A 23,419-nucleotide genomic window follows, 5' to 3' on the forward strand; every position below is an offset into this window, starting at 1 on the left:
ACGTGACAAATGGTCCATCTCGAGTCATGGATCTATAACGTCCCATGTCATGCGTTCATGAGCGTCGGTTCACACAACATACCAGTGTGTAGCCAAACTTATATCTCTTGAATGTGAGTCACTCTTATATTAACCAACACATATGGCATTTGCGTTTCTTTTGTCGGTGAATATATTTAGCTACTATATATTCCAGTTTTACTAAATACGTTTGTTTATTGTTTAACGCCATGCTCAGCAATATTCCAGCATCTTCCCGAGGCAAAGGAGTTAACTGACTATAAAAGTGGAAACTGGACTTTTAAAGTCAGTTAACTCCCTTGCCTCGGGAAGATCTATTTCAGCTTTATGACGGCGGTTTGTAAATAATCGTGTCTGGACCAGACAGTCCAGTGATTGACATCATGAGCATCGATCAACGCAATTGGGATACGATGACATGCATCAACCAAGTCAGCACTAAATATGTACAATAGTTATGCACATATACATAAACTGATTATAAGTATTGATACATAGACTGTTCAAGTACGGGAAATAGATACAACAGCGAAGCACCACATCTGTGATCTGGTATACCATGTAACTGCAGTCCTGTCAATACTCCGTTTTCCCTGTAATACAGTTTCTCGTTATATATAATTATATATTGAACGAGCACCTGTAAAAGATACATACGTGCGATGCACCATTCTTGAATGTTGAAATAAGTCGGAATGAGGTTTCGATCTGTGATTTTGTACGAACATCTTATGATGATGATACGTCTGAATGTTTGATGTGAAATAAATACTAATAAATAGAATCATAGAAATAGCAGAAAACATGACTTCGGGAAATGCGTTCTATTTCTTCAGTCATTAAAGTCGGAAAATCACGCGAGACAGAAAAGTATTTTTCACAGCAATCCTGACTTTGACATTTACGTGTGCCGAGGGATAGAGACCTTAAATCAGGAGAAGGCAGAGTTTTATCACGCAAGTTATTTCAGGAATATCACTGCTATAAGTACTTTTGCGATTGAGTAGATACTGCTCAACAAACTAAAGAAACATCGATGTGATCACAGGCGACACAAGGCGTTCCGCGTGCAACGGAACATCGATGTCCATTAAACAGGGGATTGTGGCGGAGTGGGACACTGTGCACGTGGAGTGCATGTTGGTAACAGGCTGCGGCAGCAAGCAAATTAAACATACAATATTAATAAGTTCATATTTTATTGGCTTTTGATGCAATACATGCATATGTTATATTTGGGATAACACTTTCTTATTAAAGTAACTGATGGTCTAGATCCCGCACTTTGTGTACCCCTCTGACAAGTGTAAATTGGCACGGGCCCCATGGGTGAAAGCTATGAACATTCATTTTTGTGAAAACCTTGGTGGCTGAGCGGGTTAGATCGCGGACTTTGTGTGCTGGCGATTAGGTGCCTCACTCTGACAGTGTGGGCTCTAATCCCAAAAGTGCGTACATTTGTACCGACAAGACATCAGTTACGACTGGGCGGATAACAGTTTCCCAGATTATATTTGATTGAATATTAACATATTGTTCGGGAATGATTGATATTTAGAAAACTTAACATTATGTCGCAATCAATATCACACATTTAATAAATATATACATTTAACAATTTTAACAATAGGAATATGATCCTGGTAATGTCTTGAGCATCTGGAACAGTTCCAATAATTCTAATACAGTTGTTTTCATATTTGTTATATCTGAATTGCATTTTCTCCAACTTGTGTGAACAAACCAAACTGGTGGAATCCGCCAATGCTGACTTAAGCTCAGTTAAACCTTGCTTCTGTGTATGTTGTTGTGGCAGTGACATTGGCCTGTCAGGCCCAAGACTGGGGTCAATTCTTGAAATAGTTACACTGTGCTAAACCCGTTTTTCTTCTCCCAATGAGTGACGTGGCCTTATGACCAGTGGTCACTCACTCATCACAAACAAGTACATTTTAAACAGAGACATTCGTTGTTCTCGCTCGTCGTATGTACATGTACGACACGGTTTCGAATCTCAATACACCAAAACACACTAAATAAAATATCGACTGTCTAAGTCACTACGATTTTCGCAAAACTATCCAAAAAACAAAGTTTTCACTTCTTGATAGGTGGTCCGGCATGTTGGACAGGTCTTCTGGACAGCTGACCACTCTCCCATACACTCAGCACAGAAGGTGTGACCACAGGGAATCAGGAAGTGGGTGACCGCTCTGTCCATGCACACAGTACACACGGGCATACTCTGGGCGTCCGGCGTCTGAAAGCAATGTCCACCATATCGTCACGATCATTATTGATGTCATTCACAGCACCAGCCTGGCATAAACTGGTACATGTATGCATATGATACAGTGACTGTTAATCCCGAGTGTGTTGTTCCAGATCGTCCGGATTACCAAATATCCGGATTAACGCATGTCGGGTACGATTTCCCTTTTATATTATATAGTAGTCATATAAAAGACTGTATGGGGATCTTATAATCAACACATTAAATCGTAACATTATTTTTGGTCATTCTTTAGTTCGATGGACATTCTTAAAATTTATTGATATTGATGCTTGTTCACGGACAGATTTTGGCCACCAGTACCTTATATTAAACACCTCTCTCACAACCCAATGATACACACATTAAACATAATGTTCCTGCTGTAGACTTAGCAGGTCTAAGGCGCCATGTCACTTACCACTCCTGGTTCCAGACAGGGCAGTGGGTCATCTCCTCTCCAAGGCTCAACTTCACACAACCTGATTGTCTCCCCTTGTGAGTGTAATCCTACAGCTGCATAGAAGCCACCAGGGGGCACTGTCAGGGGTGGGGACTGATACACCTGTAACAGTGAAGCCATGTCGTACAGTTGAGAAGCATTCGCGGAATATGTTAACAGGTTTCATTCACTTTGATACTTGATGAACGATGGTGACGTGAGAGTTAGAAGTAGTCCTGTCACTGTGGCACATAGACAATAGCGTACTGACACGACATGTCATGATCAGTGGCAGATATATCAAGATATCAATATGTCGGGTTACCATGACGCACAATCAGGCCAGGCACCAAGCCTATAAAACCGATCGAAGTAAGTCGCAGCTAACGACATTATTAAGTTCGTTAAAAGATGTTACTTGTTGATACTACCCATAAAGGTCCGGGGTAGAATAGGTCTTCAGCAACCCATGCTTGCCGTAAAAGGTTAATGTACTTGTCGTAGGAGGCGACTAATAGGATCGGGTGGTCAGGCTCGCTGACTTGGTTGATGCATGTCATCGTATCCCAATTGCATGGATTGATGCTCGTGATATCAATCACTAGATTGTCTGGCCCAGACTCGATTATCATTTACCCTGCATGCCGTTCGGTATTATAAAACCGGCGTTCATTAGTCAGGACTAATACAGGCAGCCACACGCACACACACCAACACATACACAAACGTCGAAAACGTGTACTAATCTTGAACACAGCGCAAAAGCCCTTTTCGCCTCATTGTGGCATTTATTTGGAAAGTCAATAAAAATACTACTTCAGTAGGAAAGGTTGGTGTAAAGATTCCAGAAAGAAGTTCGCACATAATGTGTTTGTTTACAAAGTCGGGACTGGCAACCATGTAACTGGGCAGGTGATTTTTGTGAGTTACGGCTTTCTGGCTAGATTTTTGTGATAATACAACACTGATAATGCAGAATAAATAACATCATTATTTAAAAACAACAACATTACTTCAAAACGGCCCATTCACTTATGCAAGTATGTCAAACAAGTCCACACAATGAAGTATGTGGGATGACGACATGTTAGATTCCAAGTTGCTTTGAATTATTACCCTCAGAATACAGAGACACAGTCTCAGTTTCACGCATGTCACTAATTACAACAACCTTAACACGCCTGCCTGTCTGCATGAATTGGGTACAGAAAACGAGCCACTCACCTTTTTCCCATTGTTGAGAAATGTGACTGTTTGGTCCGAGAAGTTGAACTGACAAGTCATGGTGGCGCCCTGCCTAGCTATAGGAAGTGACTTCTTGGCAACTCCTGTGGCAGCGTATATGCTGAAATATGCAACATCATATATCCAAACCCTGAAACAATTCACCAATCCATGAGCAAAACATAGTGCCACGCCATTGCAGTTCACCTGGATATGTCGTAAAAGTTTAACAGTGGTCTGCACTATTGATTTCATTCCAATGACACATGATATGCTTGTCGTAAGAGGCGACTGTTTATTTGTTTATGTTGTTTTTTTGTTTAACACCACAACCAGCAGTATTCCAGCTATAAATAATTTAGCCTGAACCAGACAATCCAGTGATTGATTTCATGAGCATCGATCCACACAATTGGGATACGATGACATGCGTCAACCAAGTCAGGGAACCTGACCACCCGATCCCGTTAGTCGCCTCTTACGACAAGCATAGTCGCCTTTTACCGTAAGCATGGGTTGCTGAAGACCTATTCTACCCCACATGCCACTGACGGGATCGGGTGGTCAGACTCGCTGATGCATTTCAACCTATCCCAACAGCGTGGATAAATGCTCATGATCTCAATCACTGGACTGTCTGTTCCAGACTTTATTATTCACAGACCGCCGTCAAATTGCTGGAATATTCCTGAATGTGGCGTTAACAAACAAACAAACAAACAAAATCTAAAGAAAATATTGAGTCATCATAAGAATAACAAAATATATCAAAGCTCAGCTCCCTCGGTCTGGCAGTATTCAGAGGAGAGGTTCAGAGGGCCAATTATGTATTTTAGAGAATTCATCAGCATGGTCAAAACAAGGTGAAAAGTTAGGTGATCTGAACGTCCACAGCGTACACAACAAATACCAAATGTCATTACATTTTTTACTCAAACAGTTGGCCATAAACAGCTATTTTAATATTGCCACCATGGCTTCCTTTATGAAAATTGGATTCGAACAAAAGCAGGTGTCATTATTGGTGGGAGTTGCTTCGTGAAGTTTAGGCTCCATTGGTTTCCGAGGAGATGACATTTAAACTTGACCCCCGAGCTCTGTCATCGGACCCTGTGGCGCGTTCCGTTGCTCATGTCTCATTCACTGTTTGCCTTGTCCAGACATGACTATTCACATATCTCATAACATTATTATGGAATATTGCTGACTGCGGCGTTAAACAGCATTTACTCATTGAATCAGTCACGTGCAGCCACAGGAGTATTAATGTTTGAAAGAAGAATGTAATATAGTTGGCCAGTTTTCCAAATACTAGTGTGAAGACGGTATTGAGGACTGGTCTCCAATGACGAGGTATACGGGTAAAACCTTGTTTCCTAGATTCTTTAAGGAGTTTAAGTCTGATGTAGACTTGTTGTGGACACCAGTGACGACCATTTGTCACACGTCCATTGCATATTGACCTGTATCTATTCATTGTATTTTGTTTTCAATATATACCTTTAACATTACAACATCTTTTCAAAGTTTACTTAGGTGAGGTGAAATTGGTTTTAACGTCGCGTGTTGCACTTACATAGCGACGTGCGTGCAAGTGTGTGTGTGTCTGCTTGTACTAGTCCGGACTAATGCCGATTTCAGAGTGCTAGCCCACTGAGGAGATACTACATGTAGTTTAACCTGAATATCCCACACAGGCACAGTATACTTACTCCGAGCGGACCAGTCCGTGTTTTGGCCCCTTTGTGTCGAGCGCCAGACAAGAACCATCTTTTAACGTCTTTTGGTATGACGCGGTCCGGGATCGAACCCAGAGTCTTCCGCTCTCCAGGCGGACGCTCAACCTCAAGACCACAGTGGCGGGCCCAAGTTTAATTACATAATACAGACAGCATACACTGTATTGTTCCAATAGTCGAAATTGTCCACACGCACAAATTAAATTGAATGGGATGCTTCCAACGTGGAATGAATTGTCAATAGAGTTTAGTAATAAGAGGGAGGTAAGTGTATAACGTCTGACCTACTCACCCGCCGTTATCTGCATGGTAGGCTATGGAGTGCTTGTGCCACCCCGGCTGGCTGTCCGTCCGATAATGTTGAGGGCACAGCCCCATCGCAATTCTGCACCCTATTCCTTGGTCTACAATTCCTGAAAACAAATTACGTGAGTGTCGAAATGTTTTTTACCAAATCAAACAATGTTGAGCGTGACAGTGACTTTCTGGCTACAGTAAGCCATCAGCTTGACCCAGAAGGGATAGAAACAGCTCAAAGCGCAGGTCGTTACACTTTGGTTAAGACCACGAGCAAGGGTACCTTCCGGACAAACCAATCATCCTAATCGGATTGGACCCAGGACCAGCGGATCCTGACTACCGCCCTTTCCCCCGTTCAATGCGTACGTAGCGTGTGTATTTGTATAAACGCAATAAGAAATATGAGATCGCGTCATGCAGGTGAACATTCTAACCAGCCAATGAGCGCCAATGCTTCTCAGTTCTCGTTTTGGAGTGAGCGAAGCTTTCAGGCAAGAGTATCTGATTTCCGCATTTCGAAAACGAATATAATCGGCGACCGTTATATCGTTGTGGACATCTTTTCGTTTCTGAGCGCCATGGAATCTACAAAAAAATAGGTAGTGAAGGTGAGGTGAAATTGGGTTTAACGTCGCGTCCAAGATTATTGCACTTATATAGCGACGTGCATCTACGTGTACGTGTGTGTGTGTGGCTGCTTGTACTCATGCCGATTTAAAGTGCTAGCTCACTGAGATACCATGCCGCAGTTTAACATGAATACCCCACTCAGACACAGTGTATTGACTCCGAGCCGAGCAGTCCTTGTTTTAGCCCCTTAATGCCGGGCGCCAGACAGGGTAACAACAAGTACCATCTTTAAACGTCTTTTGGTATGACGGAAAGATCGAACCCCGGACCTTCCGGTCTCCGGGCGGAGGCGGTCAGAAAGAGGTAGTACGATCGAAGGAATATTTGGGTTCTGCGTGGGCTTTCATTTGTACAAATCATTTGTGATCGAGGTGGCAAATACATTAAGCTGAATAGTTCTTGAAAGCTGCCATTTCATTGGCTAAATAACACACGCATCCTTCAGTTAAATCGGGCGGTCAAAGTTCGCTCAGCGTTCATCTTACGCGACCTTTTGAGGTCTCCTCGAATCGGAGTAAAAGATCGGATTTTTATGAGATAAGTAACACTGTATAAATTATACACTTCAAATGTTCTTTGCGATTTATCGAGTAACCATTTTATATTTCATGATAAAACACTGACACTGTGGCGCCATTTCTGTAGATTCAAACATGCGCTATCAACTTGATGACGTCGAATACTGGACGGCGTTATTTTTGAGGGCGGAGTTTCTAGTGAGTTGTTTCCCATAGATGAAGCTAGGCAACGCAGATAAACTTGATGGCCGAACGATCGCATACAAAAGAGATTACACACTCGGTATTAGGGGAAAAGGTACAGGTATTCGACATTAGGATTGTGAGAATATGCGGAAAATACCCACCTGTGCATAACATGGACTTGTCCGATATTGACGAGGTCGGATTCTATTGAATGAGTAATCGCTATTTAAATAGGGAAAATATTTTTAGAGCTTGTACATTTTATCATATCCTTAAAGACTGTTCATAATGTTGATCTCTCATATAAAAAATAAACAGCTCGCGGTCGTTGCTTATCGTACAAGAAAACATTGCCCACTGACACAGACTCGAGTGGTTTATTTTCTCTGCAGTGTTTTATTGTTCGATCATCAACTCCCACACGTCGTTTATTTCTTAATTGGAGGTAACACAAACAGTTCGACGACTATATAATGCCTCCCGCTAGGATACCCATGCGGTCATGGTCGCATACATTGATATGAGTTGCCGTAGATACATAATAAATTCATTACTACCACGTTAACACGCCAGAAACCTATGATTGTGGGTTCGAATCCCGGTTCGCCCCGTTTATGTTTCTAGGTTTGTCAGCACCATACCCGTGCTCGTGGGTTTCACCGAAGTGGTTAACGTCTGAGACATGCATCACTTTGGGCTTCCTCCCATATTAAGCTGACACGCCGTGACATTACTGGACTACTGTTAAAAGCGGAGTTAAATCCAACTCACTCACTCATATCATGGCGATAGTTAATAATGTATTCAGGACCAGACAAATCAATTGTTGACAACAGAAACAACAATAACGATCTTCCCTGTCAGGTGGTGACACACAGTCAGTACCCAAAACTAAACCTGGAATATTGCTGAGTGTGGCGTTTAACAGAAAACAACAAAAACAACCCCAGCAGTAATGAGGGGCACATTACGTGGTTCAGGAATCCAAAGACCCAGAATACCTCCACGGTAGAATAGAATCAAACTATAGAGCGAAATCATTTTTTTCACTCCGTCTAAGTGAACTAAGCAGTCAGTCTTAAGCAACCCATGCTGGCCGTTATAGGCTACTATGCCATCATATAACTGGAATATTGCGGCATTAAACAACAAACAAACAAGCAGTGAACTAGTTTCAGTAATGAAACCAATCAAGACGGACATATACAGGAAGGGAGGTAATTGCTATCTATCATGTCTATTTGCGTATCACCCGCCCCATAATTATATAATTATTTCGCTATGTTCAGATCGCTGAAACATCGCTTGTTCATTTCAGCCACGACCCTCTGGGTTGGGTTCCAATGGAAGTGATTGACAAATGAGGGTTCAGGAACATGATTAACCTTCACTGACTTACCAATAGAAAAACTGTTAATATCTGGAGCAAGAGGACACTTTGAAACCAAGAGAGCAACAGGCCCAGTATCCCCTCCATTGTAGCTGTCAAATGCAACAACGTTATGAATCATAATTAGTATGTCTTTATACAACAGGAAGCCGTGATGCGAGACAAACAAAGCTTATGTAAAATACATAACTGTATCAGCCTTTACGGATTTACTATCGTACAATACATTTTACTAAAAAAGCGTAATATGTAAAAATGTCCGATGCATTTAATGAATATGTAAATGTCATTGACTTAGCAACGAGAAGGTCGTTCATGCTACCAAGCAACATACTACATCATCAGTTTTCAAGAGTAGAAATAAAACTGGAAAATCTGCGTAACCAGTCGAAATAACAATCACCTATCATAAGACACGTGAATGTCTTGGATTTCTACAATATCTGATAAAGTGTAGATATTAAATCACGTATCACATTGGACGTACTTCCCAAAGCAGTCTCAGCCAGTATTTTCCATACGGATGTGTTACCGTCAGGACTGCGTTGTGAAATACATGCAGGCTTAGAGATATTGACTATTCTCACCTTAACATCCCACTGGCTTGGTTCAAAGAAGCATCCTTGCACACAGAATAGTGATACAGCTGTTGAACTGGCGGGGGTAAATACTGAAGCAAAGTGGTGGTACTTAAAACAATAATGTATAACAGTGAAAGAGTGAAAACAATGTGCATAATAGTGAAAGAGTGAAAACAATGTGCATAAAAGTGAATGAGTGAAAACAATGTGCATAATAGTGAATGAGTGAAAACAATGTGCATAATAGTGAATGAGTGAAAACAATGTGTATAACAGTAAATTAGTGAAAACAATGTGTATAACAGTAAATGAGTGAAAACAATGTGTATAACAGTAAATGAGTGATGGTTGTTCTGGCCAACTGAGAATCACCACAAATCTGAATTACAGGTATGTTTACCGTCAAGTACATGACACAGAATGAAATGTATGGGTTACAAATTTGTAGTTGTAGATACATAAAGTGCCTCTGGACCCCTTTAAATCCGTGGTGATTCCGGCTCAGAATAGCTTTCCCATGGCGTTGTCAAACTGAGTGACCCTGGGTGGTTGTGTGTCTCATATCAGGGAGAAGTGTTCATGCAATCAACCCTGACTCGCTCAGGGCATAATACTAGTATTTACATACACCGACATATTGGAGTAATTGTATTATTGTAGAGTAACACAACATTCACATGCAGTCACGTGTACTGTGCTTAGGAAACAAATTACGAATATTTTTTTATGACTGTCTGGCGAATGAGCTTAGCATGATTTTACGGCGCTCTTAACAGTATTTCAAAATTTTCACGGTTGGGCGTAACCAAGAAAAAAACCTTCACAGTTTATGTGAACCCATGTTTGGAATCGCAATCATAGCCTTGGGTGGCGAGCAAATATATGATAATTATTATAATATGCATGCACTATACGTCTTCACAGACTGATAACACCAATACATTTGACGTGGCAGACCATGGTATCTTCATGCCGTTGTGAGACATATTGAGGTACAAACAAATTTTACTTTCTTTCTAGCCGCTGTACTTCTCCCCTGCACGTGTCTGGGTATAAACAGACATTTCACAATATCTTGAATATGCAGAGGGCGAAAGTGTGGGAATAACTCTGAATCAAATTGTAACTTGTATTAATCTGAAACAAATACAATAACTCTTTTGCGAACAATCTTCTGCCAAATCTAACACCTATACACATCCAATTTGTAACATAAGAGACTCCGTGGGAATTTCTGGTGATAAATGGTACCCAGTAACCGATGGTTGTCGTCAGAGGCGTTTCGATGACCAACGATGTTGGACATTGGTTATATTATCCATCACTGGTAAACTAACGGGTCGCCGCCATCAAGCTCTACTACTACTGATCCGGCGTTATAAGTGAGTGAGTGAGTATGGTTTTACGCCGCTTTTAGCAATATTCAAGCAATATCACGGCGGGGGACACCAGACCGGCGTTATAAACAAAACAGATAAATTGAAGAGTTTTCAGTAACATCGCCTTGCTCCCAGTGTGAGATAAGGAAGGAAGTAGACTTCACAGTGTTGTGGCCGTCGACATTTTGCGTGAAGCAGACATATGACACGGATGAACATTATAATGTCGGAGTAATGGCGGTAGAAGTCAACTGTCGGTAATAGATGCTCAGGTGGCATTCCCTCTCAATATGCACAGGAATAGTACCACATGTCAAACGTGAAGACAGTACCTGGTCGTCAGCAGATCTCCATGGCTCCATCTCCAGTAGACAGACTGACTCGCCGTGGGAGTGGAATCCAACTGCAGCGTGGAACCCTCCCGGAGGGAGCCTGAGGGCGGGGCTCCTGTACACCTACAGACACAACAGACATAGATCAGACACACCAGATACAGGTCAGGAACCAACAGAAATGGCAGACACAGATCAGACACACCAGATACAGGTCATAAAACCAATAGAAATGGCAGACACAGATCAGACACAACAGATACAGGTCATGAACCCACAGGCACAGCAGACACCTACCGAAGCGGGGTTATTGTGTAAATAAAGCCAGTTCAAGTGCAGATCACCAGACTCAACGTCATATCAATGACTAAGCGAGATGAAGTTCAGGACTATATACCAGGAAGTATGTTATATATCCCTTAAAGAAAGATAATTTTGATAAACAAATTCGTATAATTGTATGACAAAATATGGATATAATTACACTTTGTTTGGAATAAAACAGACATTCTCGTGTTCAATGATTTCATTGCATCAGACCTACAAATAAATTTACAAAGAGGTACAGACAGACAGGAGTAAATGAAAGGGAAATGACGGCATCTTATAAGTTGTCAACCGATCTCGAGGTGTACATCACTCCATATGACCCGATGGATCAGTTACCTTACCGACATTCATTCATACAGGTTCATTCATCACCGAGTAAATAAAACTCGTAGCAGACGACGCAAAGCGAGTTACTTCCCTTTGCCCAGTGCATTCGGTTAAACATCGGTGAATTTCAGAAACTGAATGATACCTAGCGAGATAAGAAAGTGACCAAAGATGTGTCCCGAATGAATTCTCGAATGCTGCAGGAGGGGGCAAAATGGAAAATAACTGCCTGCTGCTTAACCAATCAGAAGCTGGTATTATAATGTAAGGTAAAATCAATGACTATAGGTGCTTGGCAATCATGAAGGTATGAAATATTGCTGAGTGCCGTGTTCAGGCGATGTACAAATACACGATGTATGCAGATGTAGACGTAATCTTAACATACCACTGTGTCGTTCCGGCAGAATATGACGGTGTTAGTGCGGAAGTCCACTTCACAGGACATCGTGTCACCTGCCCTGGCGCGGGGGCCTTGCGCAGATGGCTGCCCTCTTCCGTGGCAGATGCTGCAGTTAGGGATGTGTTTTAAATGTGTGGATGTAGCTTATGATGCATATCGTTATCAACATCAATGGTTCATGGTGCATGGTGTGCCCCGCTGTCATGCTACACATAAAACTCGTATAACCAAAATATTTCACAGACTATAATCCTATTGTCTACTGCTGACTGCCATTGGTGCATGAGGAACTTAGGAATGATCACCGTACTTTCAATTGATTAATATTAACATGGAAGCACACACATTTTGCTTTTCACATATGTAACTCAATGACAAGAAGGGGCGGTGGGGTAGTCTAGTGGTTAAAGCGTTCGCTCGTCACATCGAAGACCCGGGTTCGATTCCCCACATGGGTACAATGTGTGAAGCCCATTTGTGGTGTCCCCCCGCCGTGATATTGCTGGAATATTGCAAAAAGCGGCGTAAAACAATACTCACTCACTCACTCAATGACAAGAAAATATTATTCCTTTACGAATGTAATTCGTTCTCCGGCTGGACGTCCCACCACCCCTTTCGATCATCGAATTAAGATGACGATGTGTGTCTACCCAACCAAGTGAAAATAACAATGTGTGAACATTTTCCCAAATATATTTATGGCTACCGAGGTGGTTTAATTGCGTCAATGCAATTACATAACGTTGGAATACTTTTACGAATTATTTGGGCTCGGGGTGAAAGGTTAAAGGAAAATTTGTCGAAGACACACTACCCTCCGTCGTCCGCATGATATCCAATTGAGTTGGGCAGCCATCCAGGTTGTCTGTTGCCGGGGTAACGGCGGTGACACACTCCGATAGATATGCAGCACATTTGTCCTTGGCTTGCAATTTCTGAGTAAGAGAAATTATTATTGATAGATAAGACTCGCAAAACGATTTGATTATAAGACGAGATGCGCATGTTGTTTCTATTTATAACATTGGTGTTTGTCACCGACAGCTTACATTACGTACCTGCACATGTAAATCTTATCAAGATCCATGCATGCCGTAAAAGGCGACTATGCTTGTCGTAAGAGACGACTAACGGGATCGGGTGGTCAGGCGCGCTGACTTGGTTGATGCATGTCATCGTATCCCAACTGCTCATGATGTCAGTCACTGGATTGTCTGGTCCAGACTGTATTATTTACAGACCGCCCTCATATAGCTGGAATATTCCTGAGTGCGGCGTTAAAACAACAAACAAACCAACCAACCAATTGCGTGGATCGAACCATACAGAATCAATAACCATTCACCCAGAACATGAAACATCAAACGAAAGTGAAAATATCAACATATTAAGTATTGATTCACGTCGACCTTGCCTAACTTGGTAAGCTATTTGATACCTGAATGGAGGACATTTGTAACACTGGGCTGTGGTAGGAGTCTATGTTAACATAAGGCCGTCCTTGGGCTCACGGGACGACTTATGGATGTTCCAGTACACAGTAGGAGGTCAGTATCATTTACGGCCGCTTCGAGCTTTTTTTCACAGTAGTTTAATTATATCGTGGTGTGTCAGCTTGATGGGGGGTGAAAGCATGTAAGCCTAAAGAAATGCAGGTCTTAGACGTGTACCACTTAGGTGAAAGTCACGAGCACCGGGATGGTGCTGGCAAACCAAGAAACAGGGCGTATCTGGAATTCGAACCTACGAGCGTGGGTTTTGGCACCAGAGACACCACTCTGCACAGCTAATTGCAGCCCCTAAGACATCTGGACAACAGGCATCGAAAACTACAGACACAAAAGCAGACAATGAATATGAAGAAACATATCAACTGGATGGTGGTGCTCTGACAACAGTAGTGAGTGAGTATTGTTTTATGCCGCTTTTAGCAATATTCCAGCAATATCACGGCGGGGGATACCAGAAATGGGAATCGAACCCGGGTCTTCGGCGTGACGAGCAAACGCTTTAACCACTAGGTTACCCGACCGCCGCTGACAACAGTACATCATCCATGTAGTCAATAATAGAAATGAAACTAAAGAAAAATGAAATAAGTTCTACCGGTTGAGTTCCCAAGAATAAATCTTTCAAGAATAATGTTTACATGTTTGTCCTACAAGATCCAGTACACGCTAGGTTGCAAGAGTGACCGTCATTACCGATTGAAAACTTGTTACAGATCGGCGAGAGTGGACACTCCGACAGAAACTGACCAACAGGGATGTCGGGGGACATGGAGTCGTAGCTGTAATAATATAAAGACATTGGTGAATATCGGTAACACATGTGTATCATTCATTTCATCAAAAGACGTGCTACAAAGTAATAAGAACACTCATATTTAACAATACCATATTCTTATGTATGTCGTACCTACACACGAGAACGATCGACTTGTTTAGATGTTTCTTATACTTTGTGAAACCCATGACAAAACTGCTCGAACGGAACTGACTGTTCCCTCACGTACCTGTCTGTAATGGACAGGAATTCGTTAATTTATAAAATTAATATGACATTCGTTTTAAAAAATGGTGCAGGGGACAAGTTTTAGAAACAGCCATATATTGCGTTAATGAATATGTTTACATTGACACAGAAGTACAAAATGCTCATCATGCATTGGGACGTATGTTCTGTTAACACCGGTTTGAACCCTTGTTCCTGGTTATCCGACGTCTCAGATAAATGGACCGCCTTCTTGGTCTAGTGGCAGAGCGTCCGCCCGGAGTCTGAGGTTCGATTCCCGGCCGCATCATACCAAAAGACGTTAAAAGATGGTATTTGTTGTTACCCTGTCTGGCGCTCGGCTTGGGGTCAGTTTACTGTGTCTGAGTGGGGTTTTCAAGTTGCGGCATGGTATCTCAGTGGGCTAGCACTATGAATAAGCATCAGACTGGACTAGTACAAGCAGCCACACATATACACACACATGTGCATGCACGTCGCTATAAAAATCTTGCAATAATCTTGGACGCGACGTTAAACCATTTCACATCACGTCACCTCACCTCAGTTAAATGTGTCAAAAAAGCCAAGAGTGACGGCAGTGAAAGATAGCGATGAGGCCCACTAATGAAACGGGTTACATACAGCACGCCTACCTTACGGTCCCTGATGAATGAGACACACGCGCCTCTCGGCAGAACAAGGAATGGTATACCACATCTTCTGTCTCCGGAAAGGACTGTAAAAGAAGGCATTTTATATCATCCAGATGTCGAGATTAGAAACATCATATCTAATAATTGAGTAACTGCTTCGAGTACACGAATTTGTACTCTGAAACGTGAAGACAGATTACAGTAAATTACTTTTATAACGAACACGCTTATAACGAACTGGCGGATATAACGAACTGTTTTTTGGTCCAAGCCATTTGCTGTATATAGGGTATATATATGTTTATAACGAACTACCGTTACAACGAACTGAAATAAGTGGTCCCTTTGAGTTCGTTGTAACCGTAGTTTACTGTATTTATTTTACCACGTACGTTTCAGAACATCAAGCATATTCAGTGAAACATTTATTTTCGTCATACCCGAACAAAAAAAACTGTTTTAAGCATTTACCGACACAAATTATTTTTGTCAAAAGTCACAAATTTAGAAGCCTCCCAATCTCATTAAAATCAGACCTTAGTTCTCGCTACTTAGCGGTCTAAGGTCTGATTTTAATGAGAGTGTTTAGCGGTAGCGAGAACTAAGGTCTGATTTTAATGAGATTGGAAGCCTCCACATTCATTGGCTAATGAGACATTTCACACAAGGCGACCTGCTGCAGAGGGCGTATCAGGTCGTGACGGATTCAGACATTAAATCAAAGTAACATATGTAGTTCTAATGAGTCCAAAGTAGGCCTCAATAGCACCAAAACTTAATCGTTAATCGTGCTGGCTGTCACATTCAACGCATTACAATAACACCGGTCTACAATTTAACATGAATTAACTGATGGCAAAGGCTCATATTTATAGTAATGTGCTTTGTTCCGGTCCATACAGTGAGTGAGTGAGTGGGGTTTAACGCCGCTTTTAACAGTACTCCAGTCATATCACAGCGTGTCAGCTTAATCTGTGAGAAAAGCCCGAAGTGATTAAGGTCTCAGACATTTACCATTTCAACCCACGAGCACGGGTATGGTGCTGACAAACCTAGAAACATAATCGGGGCGAACCGGGATTCGAACCCACAATCATAGTTTTCTGGCATGCCAAAGGGACGCAACTCTGTATAGCGAATCGCGGCGCCTTAGACAGCTGGGTCACCCATACCCCCCTGGTCCATACAGATAATAAACATGTCGTTTGTTCATTTCGAACAAAACAAGGTTGAAGGTGACAAAAATAATAATGTACTCAGTATGTAAATCATATATATCTGTTTGATGGTCAGTAAAGTATATAACATCACATACCTTGACATCTGGCGTCCACGGTTCTACTTCCAGGAGGGTGACCCTCTCGCCGTGTGAGTGGAGGCCAACGACGGGGTAGAACCCCCCGGGAGGGACGGCCAGGGGAGGGGACTTGTAGATCTGTAGACAGAGGTAAACACCATTAAATTGTGGGTTTCTTACTTTGCACCTAATCCCTGCTCGTGGGTTTCACAAACTTGGTAAACGTCTACGACCTGCTTCACGTGACCTTCCCTCCCACATGAAGCTGACGTGCCGTCATATGACCAATCTTCTGTTCAAAGCAGCGTAAACCCAAACTCACTCACTCAAATGGTATAAGAAGAGAGGCAGAGAACACAGGTCATGGTCCACTGAACTGGAACTGTGCCTATTTTCTTAAGTGAGTAAGGTTTTACGCTGCCGTAATATTCCAGCAAAAAACTCGAACTCTTTAACCAGTAGCCTACCCCACCATCCCTATTCAGCTAAGTGGACTGTTCCTGTAAGTTCATGGTCACAGTCTACCTGATAATAACAAGGACAGTGAATACGTTTCCGAAATATCCCTGCAATAATTTCCCCTTCTAAGCAACAGATTTTCAAATATCAGCTGCAGCTTCACTTCACAGCACACATCTATAGAGAGGCTATTTGTATGATTGCTACAAGTAAAGTACTCTGTACATTCCCGGCTTGTATGAAAAAGACTTATTATCGACATCAACATCGTCTCTAAAATATCCATACGGTCATACAAGAACTTTAGTAAAACTTGTATATTTGAAACAACACGGTCATTATATAGATGTTTACATTATGTATTCCTTACAAATACAATGCATACAGACTACAAACATTGTATGGATGCATAATGTATGCATAATGTCCACATACCGTATTTCCATTTCTGAAGAACGTGACTGTATTATCGGTGACGTCCACGGAGCAGCCCATCACTTCACCCACTCGGATTGTTCCAAATTTGTGTTTCGGGGATCCAGTCGACAAATAAATACTGAAGAATAATGCAAAGAGTTGAAGCGTTACAGACAACTTCGCTATAGCTACAGCTTCATTGTACTTCTTAAACTCAGGAAATAAACCGTTGTCATTTGCAAAGCTGCATGACAGAGACATTAGCCATTTCTCCACATATACGTGTTAATATTGGTATGTCCTCCACTGTCAATAAACAGACTTGAATATGTACAGCGTATGTCTGTTTCGATATATTCATATTTTCCACGAATGTCTACAGGCACCAAGGGCGTAAGCTGAAGGTGTGTGTGTGTGTCGGGGGGGGGGGGGGGGGGGGGGGGGGGGTGTGTGTGTGTGTGTGTGTGTGTGTGTGTGTGTGTGGAGGAGTGTGTGTTTGGGGGGGTATCTCCCGACTTGAACAATATTTTAGTTACATCATAGCGTACAGGTTACAGCTGGGGGAAAGCCGCGAAGCTTTAATACCGAATACCGATTACCACTCCTTTTAAATAACAATGACAACGAGTATGGTGCTAACATGCCATGGACAATATTTCGGACATATCCAGGACGCATCCAACGATCAGCGTATCCTGACACGACCAATGGACGCAACTCCACACAGAGTGATGCAAGGCATAAACCGACATGGCGACCCGTGGCCCCATTTCCTCTCCACAGATGTCTTCACTTGAGGTCAGGAAAACCACATTTTTTAACATTTTGTCAGGAAAAAAGACTATGGCTGACATAAAGAGTGACCTCGCAATTCAGAATTACGGATTATTTGCCCCAAGGCTTTCATTCACACATATAATTCATTCCTCGTAACAACCAGGTTATTCATACTGAACGATTTACATTTGTTTGTAATATAAGGTTGCCAACGGAGCGAAAGTCACAGTTATGAAGCGTTTCTTCTGGTAAGCCAAGATAAGTTGTGACCTGACAATTACCCCTTTATGACCATGTGTGAGGTCCGCCCACTGGCGCGTACCATTGTGAAAAAAGGGATAGCTGGTGGTCTGCGACAAGTTTGTTTGTTTGATGTTTAACGCCGCACTGAGCAATATTCCAGCTATATGATGGCGCTCTGTAAATAATCGAGTCTGGACCACACAATCCAGTGATTGATCTAAAGGTAATGATTGTCGCCTTTTACGACAAGCATGGGTTGCTGAAGACCTAATTTACCCTGGATCTTCACAGGTCCCGCGACAAGTAGTTAAAATCAGATCTAAGTTCTCGCTGCCGCTGAACACAGATCTGAGGACATCCCATTACGGGTCAAGTCATCTTCCGGAGGCATGTGAGTTAACTGACTATAAAAGAACTAGGCTGGTATTATGGAGTTAGATTTTAGCTGGACTAACGAGTCTATGCATAGTCCAATCAAAATCGCGCACCGCAATCGAAATACGGTTCGTAAAGTGTTATGCAGATTTCGGTCGACTGCAGGATTTGCAAAGCATGTGCACCGCTAACTCGTTGTCAACAGATATTTTCTGAATCTTTTCATGTTTTTAATCAAGGTGCTCACGTGATGTGATGCACTTCGCGATGTAAGACTCGTTTTATCACAATATAGATCTTGTTTATCGATCAGATTGTCTTGACTGGGCGACACCGTTTTGTTTGCAGCAAATGCAAGTGATACGAGAGATTAAATCTGATTGGTCAATAGGAGAGGCATAGAAAGGACATAACTCGTAATAGCCACTGGTGGCGCTACGATCGAGCCCAGGAATTCCACCCTAGTTCGGCAAGGGTGGAAACTGGACTTTTAAAGTCAGTTAACTCTCTTGCCTCGGGAAGACGGGGTCACGTCAGAACGAACATTCTCGGGCTTTGCGGCACTCGTTTCAACCTGGCGCTTCCATTTCAGACTACGCTTGAAAAATATGCTGACACAGTTCTCGATTAACATTTTGAAAACTGAACAAATTAATATTCCGTAATGTCTAATATATGGTTGCGATTGTATGGCAGTGCTTCCAACGTACTGAGCAACGCCTCCTCCGTTCAAATGTCTATCCCACGGAAGCGAGAGACAGACGATTATTTTGACGGAGTCAACGGAAAACACATTCCGACTGTCACTTTCATGATCTGGTAATCGACGCTTTGATTGGTCGGATGAAAGGTCGTTCTGACGTGACCCGTAATGGGATGTCCTCAGATCTTTGTATAGCTATAGCGAGAACTAAGATCTGTTTTTAATGAGATCGAGATAACTCTGGTATCGACACGAGACGCCGACCTCATAATAGTCTATGAGCTACACGCGTGTCCACGGTGTCAATTTCATTTTCATAATTTGCATGTGCACAACATGCATACACCCACTCTTCCTGCAAAAAACCTGCAAACGTTTGCCCAAGTTCTGTGCAACGCCTACTTGTCTCAAACGCGGTTTATGAGCTGGTTCAAGGGATCCTGGATCACCAGGAAGACATGATTTAGTTACAAGCGCAACTAATAGAAGGTGGAGTTTCACCGCTAACGTTCTAGGATGAACAAATACATGCGTGGTTAACATACAGGTGAGAGTCTTCCTGTCGGTGCTCCGTAAACCAATAAGGATCTGACCCCCATGGCTGAAACAAAGGGGGCCAAGGTCTTCAAACCTGTAATCAATGCTCTCAGGGTTCTCCGCCTAATGGCTATAGCAACGCCACGTGCTCATCCCTAAAATTATCTTCGCGTTGCTTGCTCCAGAGTAATATCCATTAACGTGCTAATCTCTTCCCCGTAATGGAGTGAGTGGGTTGTGTTTAACGCCGTTTTGAACAATATTTCAGTTATGTCAGGCGATCAGGGGTAGAATAGGTCTTCAGCAACCCATGCTTGCCGTAAAAGGCGACTATGCTTGTCTTAAGAGACGACTACCGGGATAGGGTGGTCAGGCTCGCTAACTTAGTTGATGCATGTCATCGATTCCAGTTGCGTTGATCGATGCACATGATGTCAATCACTAGATTGTCTGGTCCAGACTCGATTATTTACAGACCGTTGTCATATAGCTGGAATATCGCTGAGTGTGGCTTTAAACAACAAACAAACAAACAAGTTATGTCACGCGGTGTTGGCGTTATGATGGGGAAAAGCCATAAGTGACGCTTAGGGGGAGGGAGGTGTTATTACTGTGGTCCATTGGATATGCTGATAACACAGTAAGAATGATACATTGGGCAAATCGTGGATACGAACAAACGCTAAGCGGCTCCTGACACATCTCAAGAGAGACAACTCATTTCACGAACACCTGGTGTTAAAGAATCAGGTATTATGTATGCGTCCTATTGGTGTCATGCCATATGTTCTTGAAGCCCAACATAATATGATGTTAACATGCCTTGATGGCTGGCATTGACATGTGAGGACATAAGTGTGCCGTTAGTCGTACCCAATTTACTACTTATATATTTTATGTTATTTCCTCACCCTCCGTCGTCTGCGTGGTACCCCACGGAGTTGGCCTTCCACCCTGGCTGCCTGTGGGCGGGGTAGTGTCTGTTACACACTCCTATTGCTATGTAGCTGTGCATGCCGGGATTGGCGATCTCTGAGGAGAAATATTACACAACCAGGGATTATTGGTGAACGAAATGAAAATAGACATTTGTACAGTGATGTTACAGGTGATTTTGATAGCTATTTACACGTTTTCGTGATTGAGGATGGTTTTACGCAGCTTTTAGCAATACTAAAACAATACCACGGTGGGAGACATAAGTAATGGACTTCACATATTGAGGCCTTTGCATTTGGCGGGATATAAGACAGGGATATAATCACAGGTTACCCACCACCTCTCAGCACCTGTAACCGCTCATCGAACCTTAAACGTTGTTACATGTAACATCGGCATAAATGTTGTACATCCGTGAAGACAGGGTCGGCGGAAGAATATGCGCTAGTCAAATGTGTGGATCGGGTGGTCACAATGGCAGTCATCTGAATACTATATGTACCGGCGGGGTATCGATGTACTGACTGTTGTGTCCACAGAATTATAAACAATTAGTGCACAGAATGTACAAATGACCAACGTAAATATATACCTATTGAAAAACTGTTACAGACTCTGGACAAAGGCTTCGGTCCAATGAACTGAGCAACTGGTAAATCTGGAGAAGCAGTATCGTATCTGGAAGAATATTTGTCTCTCTTATTCAAACTTGGACTACATATGAATTAAAGTTGCCTCATATATCATGTAATAAGTGTTTTCTTTTCATAAAACGAACAAACTGGGAACGAATATTCATAACAATTCACACTAAATATACAGTCTATTAACGACTTTACTTCAATTCAGAGATAGATACAAATGTTGATGTATTTGAAAATAGACAATGTTTTCCTTGAGCACATACGTACCTAAGTTCGCCCGTCCGTTGGTCTACTGCCATCTCCCGGCAGTGTAGACTATGGTAGTTCATGGTTGCGGACATTGTATCCGTCAGCAGTGCTTGAAAACACACAGAAAACATATATCAAAATGGAAATGAAATCCTTCAAGTTTTATACTTTATAAGAAGAAGTACACACATTATTATATGTATGTAATCATATATTTGCTGTCTGTGTTCATTGAATAGTTGTTCATGCTATCAACTACTTGTTTCCAGATCCAGAATCTTTTATTTGTAGACCGCCATGGGTCGCCTGGGGTTTTGACTGCGTCGAAAAACATCACTCAATGATTCGTAAACAAGATAAAACTGTTGAAGCACCCATAAAAGATTCATCTACAAAACATTTGAAAGAATAACCCGCCTTAAGAGTCAATGATCACAGCAGAATACCATTTCACTCTTGCTTGAAGCTCGAAACAGTTCTCAAAATGACAAATACTGATTGAACCACACACTGTGAATTCATCGGCCTACCTCGATCACGCCCTTGAACCTTGACCTCCCATGTAATTACGACACTGCTCAGTGGTTATGGCAAGGGAAACTGCTATTCTTCCGTCATTTCATGTATCTGATGTATCTGTGAGGTCGCGAGGTCGTTAATAACAGTGAACCAGCAAATGGTGTGAGTTCACTCTAGATTCTTCTCTTGCTTGTCATATCCTGTTCATATCCTTCTCTCGAGCACCGTGTTGTTGTGATTGCCGATGTAGTTCTAAGGGAAGAAACTCGTCCAGTACCACTGAAAAATCGCCTTTTGCCGATGACATTGTATAATTGTTTAGATCGAATCCCACGAACATCTTCGTTATTTGTGTATCTATATTAATATCAAATCAAGTATGTTTTTATCGAACATTGAAGAAACAATAAGGACACGACGCGTTAAACAAAAAAAAACAAACAAACAAACAAAATACAGGTAACAGCGCAACTCTTAAGCAAGGGCTGCGTCTGTGCACCTTGTCTCCGACAACTTGCTTTTTAAAAGACTCATTGTTATCACACGATGGCATCACACTTTTTCCCACATGAATGCATGTCAGAAAATGAACGTGTAATCAGAGACTCATATAACGTATGCATCGTTTAAAATAAACGTTACGGTATCATTTGGCCTCCAAATTTGCATTTATTATGCAGGTAATGAAGTAAAAGAGAATTCGATGACTATGAACACATATGACAAGATGTGTGCAAGTTTTCTGAAACACTCATTGTTCTACATGTAAAACTCAGTATAGCGAGGTATTGGACACGTGCTGTTCAACCACTGAATACATTGATGCCATAACTCCTGGCAAACTGTATGTGTTTAGGTCACATCACAGGTATCATTATATCAGTGTGTCAGTACGTGTAGACACCTTTCACATGTTCGAATCATTACTTTAATTCAAGGTGTGTTGTCGCATGTATCGTGAACGAGGGCTGGTGACCTACAATTCCCGAATAAAATTGACTGAATGGATCTCATACTTGCCCCATCATGATTCT

General features: G+C 42.1%; 1 protein-coding gene across 2 annotated transcripts; it reads right to left on the minus strand.

The window, feature by feature from the left end:
* Window positions 1–1,203: 1,203 nt before the first annotated feature.
* Window positions 1,204–22,657, minus strand: LOC124141868 (SPRY domain-containing protein 3-like). Of its 2 annotated transcripts, XM_048387723.1 has the most exons (17): window positions 22,397–22,657; window positions 21,885–21,975; window positions 21,566–21,651; window positions 20,946–21,066; window positions 17,418–17,538; window positions 16,542–16,661; window positions 15,227–15,309; window positions 14,282–14,367; window positions 12,892–13,012; window positions 12,060–12,180; window positions 11,015–11,137; window positions 9,310–9,392; window positions 8,732–8,814; window positions 5,991–6,111; window positions 3,960–4,080; window positions 2,715–2,858; window positions 1,204–2,281 (listed from the first exon to the last, which is right to left on the minus strand). In XM_048387723.1, the coding sequence occupies exons 2-17, from the start codon at window positions 21,956–21,958 to the stop codon at window positions 2,099–2,101; spliced, it is 1,791 nt and encodes a 596-aa protein (XP_048243680.1). In that variant the 5' UTR covers window positions 21,959–21,975; window positions 22,397–22,657; the 3' UTR covers window positions 1,204–2,098. The 2 variants fall into 2 exon arrangements, with proteins under 2 accessions (XP_048243680.1, XP_048243681.1); XM_048387724.1 differs by lacking the exon at window positions 21,566–21,651.
* Between the last annotated feature and the right edge of the window lie 762 nt (window positions 22,658–23,419).

The sequence above is a fragment of the Haliotis rufescens genome, unplaced genomic scaffold (genome assembly GCF_023055435.1).
Source record: "Haliotis rufescens isolate VD_foot unplaced genomic scaffold, xgHalRufe1.0.p SCAF_7, whole genome shotgun sequence".
Taxonomy (NCBI): Eukaryota; Metazoa; Mollusca; class Gastropoda; order Lepetellida; family Haliotidae; genus Haliotis; species Haliotis rufescens.

Excerpts from the sequence above, each read along its gene's own strand:
- LOC124141868 (XM_048387723.1), bottom strand. The coding sequence starts at position 21,958 with ATGTCCGCAACCATGAACTACCATAGTCTACACTGCCGGGAGATGGCA. Across the intron at positions 16,662-17,417 it reads TCTTCAGAAATGGAAATACG|ATCTACAAGTCCCCTCCCCT; the intron begins GTATGTGGACAT and ends CTCTGTCTACAG. Across the intron at positions 11,138-12,059 it reads TCTGCCGGAACGACACAGTG|GTGTACAGGAGCCCCGCCCT; the intron begins GTATGTTAAGAT and ends TTGTGTCTGTAG.